General features: G+C 46.6%; 1 protein-coding gene across 1 annotated transcript in view; it reads left to right on the forward strand.

The window, feature by feature from the left end:
- The window catches only part of nf1a (neurofibromin 1a), a 176,119-nt gene that overhangs the window by 155,924 nt on the left and 15,195 nt on the right, over positions 1–5,000 (forward strand). The window contains exons 53-54 of the mRNA XM_046075025.1: positions 4,591–4,733; positions 4,884–4,930. Coding sequence (XP_045930981.1) covers positions 4,591–4,733; positions 4,884–4,930 — 190 coding nt within the window. The remainder of the gene's footprint in view (positions 1–4,590; positions 4,734–4,883; positions 4,931–5,000) is intronic.

Here is a 5,000-nt window from a genome sequence, read left to right on the forward strand (position 1 = left end):
GTGGTGCTTCTTCCATTTCCTGATAACTGCACCGACAGTTGATCTTTTCTCTCCAAGTTGCTTTCCGATTCTCTTGTAGCCCATCCCAGCCTTGTGCAGATCAACAATCTTGTCCCTGATGTCCGTAGAAAGCTCTTTGGTCTTGCCCATGGTGGTGATGTTGGATGCTGGTTGTTTGGGTGTTGACAGGTGTCTTTTATACAGGTAACGAGGTGAGGCAGGTGTATTTGATGTAGATAATTGGTTGGGATTGGGGCTGTGTCTTAAAGAAAGACTAACTGGCTTGTAGGAGCCAGAATACTTGCTGTTTGGTAGGGGGTCATATACTTGTTTTTCCTCATCAGATGGTTATCAATTTTTATAAATTCATATGATGTGATTTTCTGGAATTTTCTTTGGGATTCTGTCTTTCACTGTTAGAATGTACATATGATTAAAATTGTAGATTGTTGCATTCTTTGTAAGTGGGCAAACCTGCAAAATCAGCAAGGGGTCCCCGACATGGAGAGAACTCTGTTGTGAAGTTTGTGGATGACACCACCATCATCGGCCGGGTTTCAAACATCGATGAGACTTCATATCGGGAGGAAATTGATAATCTTGTAGAGTGGTGCTCAGAGAACAACCTGCTGCTCAACGTCAGTAAAACCAAGGAGCTGATCGTTGATTTCAGGAAGAAGGAGATAAGGACACACACTCCTGTCTACATCAGTGGAGCTGAGGTGGAGCAGGTGAACAGTTTCACTCACCAGCCCGGAGATGTGAGACGACCATGTCAGGTTCTCTGTGATGCTGATTCCCAGGAACCTGACATGGTCGTCTCACATCTCCGCGCTGGTGAGCGTGGTTGTAGATCACATATCATTCCTATTTTAGCCTGCCACTATGTAACCTGAGTTCAAAATGTGCAATATAAATGAAGTTTCACTTGTAGTAACAGACCTGGGATGTGAGTCGGACTTGGTCCCGCAAATCTTCAGTCTAATCAGGTACACAAGATGATCCAAGTGGACTCTTCATCATACTGCTGCTTGTTATTTGGTGGGTCATCATGCTGTTACCAGTGTTGATGTTTTCTCTCTTTGACTCTGTTCGGTCAACCTCAGTTTGGATCAAGTTTTTTTTATCCTTGGGTGTGTTTGGGCCATCTTAGACTGATCTGTAGTGTTAGACCAGTCTTAATTTTGCTGTTAGATTAGTCTAATGGAAGTTAGGCAGTCAGTGCCACCTTCTGACCAGTGTTTCCATGGTGACAGTCTCCTGCAGTGTCCTGCTTATACTGTCTGGGGGAGATTCCCTGGCTGACACATTGGCTTGCGAAATGGCCTCACACAGCCAGTGAGACAGGCACTGCGCCAACGGGGGGAGCCCCAGGGACTGCTCCCTGTAGTGCACAGGCAAGCACTGAGAGTGGCGTCAGTTGGCCATGCGTGCCACATAGCAGGACAGTGCACGCACCGGGCAGAGAAGGTATGATGTAGTCTCTTCCTCCAACCTGTGGGGAGGAGGGAAGAAGCCTGTGAGGATAATCACCCTCGCAAGGTGGCCTGAGAGGAACTTCAGGTCCGCCGTCTCCAGAAGCACAAATAGGGGCTTTGGTCAAAGCGCATAAAACCAGCTCCAAATCCCACTGAGGAGCAACAGGGCATGACACCTGCCTGTCTCCACACCCCTTTCAGGAAACGCTTCACCAGCGAGTGAGTGAACACCGTCCTGTCACCAAACCCTTAATGACAGGATGAAATGGCAGGGCCGTAGGTCTTCACTGTACTGAACACCAGCCCTCTGTACATCAGCAGCTGGTCTAACAAAAGTGCGCCAGGCAGCGGATCCAACCCCTGGTCCAGACACCAGCGTTGGAACGCCAACCACTTGGCAGAGTACGAAGACCGAGTGGAGGCAGCTCTCGAACCCTGGAAGGTGCACACCACTTTCACACTATGTGAGAAACCTAAACCTTACAAGTGCTGCCTGGCCAAGAAGCGGGTAGCTCCTGATCACACCCCACGCCTCGGAGAGGGTGTCCTTGTGCCAAGGAAGTTTCCACTGCAGCCACGACAGCAGTTGCTGAAGGCAAGGAAACCACAACGCACTTGTGCGCTCCAGAGTGAACAGGGTTACCTGCAGGCGGTCCAGGAGACACAGGATCAGCTGAAACGGGGGGGAAGGCATACAGCAGCCAGCAGAGGGTGCGCAAAGGCGTCAGCCCCCAGTAAGGGGAGCGTCCCGTGAGCTCAGTGAGAACCACAGGGCACACTGAGGTTTTTCTTGGTTGGTGAACAGATCCACCTCTGCCACGCCGAACCTGCGCCAGATCTGAGTGACCAGATTGGGATGAAGGCAGCACTTGTGAGAGAAGCTGCAGGGACTGTGTCGGTGATGCCGTGATTATGCACGAGCCTGCAGCCAGACACTGCCTGGTGGGATTGTGTGTAAGTGTGGAGCGGCAAATACAAGGTTTAAAGTACAAGGTACAAGGCCATTTATTAGTCATTATACAGCACAAGGCTGCATAACCAAACAAAATTTGTAGTTCCTTCATGTTACACACATAACATATAATTAAGTGTAGACCTATATTAAAATATGGTAACATATAAAATACTACAATATGTACAGTTATTTAAATACATTCCACAGTGCGTATTTTGAATTTTCATCTGGGCTGAATGTGAAACGCAGCAACCAGATGATGATATGAAAGTTTCATCTTCACAATAAACAGTCTGACATCTGAGAAACAGAGTCCATCTTGGCTGCGTTTGAGCACTAAGCATCATCGATGTAAAACACAGAGTGCACTTCCTCTCCTCTCGAGTCTTGCGCTGACATGGACCACCTGCCGAGTGCTTGATCCGGGATGTTGAATGGGGCAGGTCTCTGTAACAGTGTCTGAATTCCGTTGTCTGGTCAATATGAGTCCCATTTTGTCCAGACCGGATCTTTTGGAGCAGAATTAAGTCCACATATATATAATAGTAACATTGTATATAGTATCATATACATACATACATACATACATACATATGTAATAGTATCCTATTACAATACACGCAAAGTTGTGTGTGTCTGCTTTGTGGGCTCATTATGACGCAGGCTGCCTTCTGTGAAACAAAAGGTGGTCCCCTTGACCGTAGCCAGGCACTGCCGTGGGGAACGTGTGTAATGTGTGCAGCGGCATACACGATTCAGTATCACACACTGCCTGGCAGATTTCTTTAGAGAAGAAAATCTGTACTGGGTGTGTATGTGTTCTGTCCACACGAAGCATAATGTCCGCTCTCATTGGCTCATTATGACAGTTTTCTGTAAGCAGGTGTGTGAAAAGGGCCCTCTGACTGAACAGATGAGTTGTTGCTGTGAGCTCGAGCTGCAGGTTAGCCAACAGGCTAACAGCAGTGATGCACAGTGTGTGCTTGGTATGGCTGAGTTAACTCAGACAGGCACAGAACGTTTATTCCAAAATCAGCTTGCACACAAAGAGCAAAAACATTATCACACACAGTCCCGACCCATAGCATACCAGTCGTTGCTCTGAGCAACGATTCACCGGCCACTGCAACATATACTGTACGTTTGCTGCTGAACAAGCCTTATTGCTGACCCGTTTCTCTCTATTCACCAGGACACCCGTTCACACCCTTGCTCCGTCTATTCCTCCTCTATCACACACTCACCGAAAAGCTAGCAAAGCTAACTGCTGGGATCATCACAAACATGACAACAGACAGACATGACAGTAATACTGAAGCTGTCGTTTATGTGGAACAGCAAAGCTAACGTTACTCACCTGTCCAGCAGAAACAGAGCAACCTCAGTATCGGTTTTCATTCCTTTCAAATCTGGTAGATTTATCCAGCATTGAAACCCCTCACAGATGTCTTCACATGTCTTCCCCTCGCCTGGTCGTATAACTTGTTTCACAATTCCTCAGACCGTTCCCTGTGTCATCTTTACAGCTACAGAGTCCCGTTCGTCCCCTTCGAATACGAGCGCTACCGCCACCGGTTGCTCGCTCCAAGCAGCATTGTTTGTGTTCCTTTTACAGACCCAGACTGTGTAGGAAAACCCGATTTTTTTCAGAGCACACGAAAAACAGACAGCGAGCAACCCATGAGGAAATATCGCTGAATTTAACAAAAAGTGTATTGGATGAGAATTGCAAAGTATTCCTTTGAGAAGCATCTCAGCTTTGCTACATGTCTGCTCTGTGCTTAGATTTTTGTATTACTGTGAATGCTGAATTTTTACAGTGAAATTTACTGTAACTGTTGAATTCAAGAGTCAACGTTCTGAGTGTTAGTGTGGACTTCCTGTGACGCCTGCACATTTGTAGAGCCAAATATAAACCCACTTTATGTACCTCGCTGTGGTATTAAAAGATCCCTGTGACTTATCGGGTTGCTGCATCAAATTCAGATGAAAGATGAACCCTATGCTGAACTACAATGTCAAAATAGAAAGATACTGGTAGAATAGAAAGTCTCATTTTATCAAACCCTCAGTACAAGCGGTAGACCAGTGTTGCATGCACATATATAGAGCATCATTTATACAGACTTAGTAATAGGTTTTTGTGTGTCTCCTCAGTCACAACCTGCTGGACTCCAAGATCAACACTGTGCTGTCCATGTGCCAGGACACCAACCTACTGAATCCTGTCCATGGCATCGTCCAGAGTGTGGTGTACCATGAAGAGTCGCCACCCCAGTACCAGCCCTCCTATTTACAAAGTAAAACACACTGAAATGTTCAAATTCTGTGCAGGCCAAGCATGTTCACTCCACTAGTCATACAGATTGGACATAACCTGTATACACAAATAGGTTATAATTTTCCTAAAGCTGTGACGTTCCTTTCTCTCCCTTCCTTTCATTTCACAGGCTTTGGCTTTAATGGACTTTGGAGGTTTGCCGGGCCCTTCTCAAAGGTATGAATGATTCTTTCTTTCTGTCATGTTTTTATTTTCTCTGAGGCACCCTTGGCTGCCACGCACAAAA

This window comes from Micropterus dolomieu, linkage group LG17 (assembly GCF_021292245.1).
Source record: "Micropterus dolomieu isolate WLL.071019.BEF.003 ecotype Adirondacks linkage group LG17, ASM2129224v1, whole genome shotgun sequence".
NCBI classification, from domain to species: domain Eukaryota; kingdom Metazoa; phylum Chordata; class Actinopteri; order Centrarchiformes; family Centrarchidae; genus Micropterus; species Micropterus dolomieu.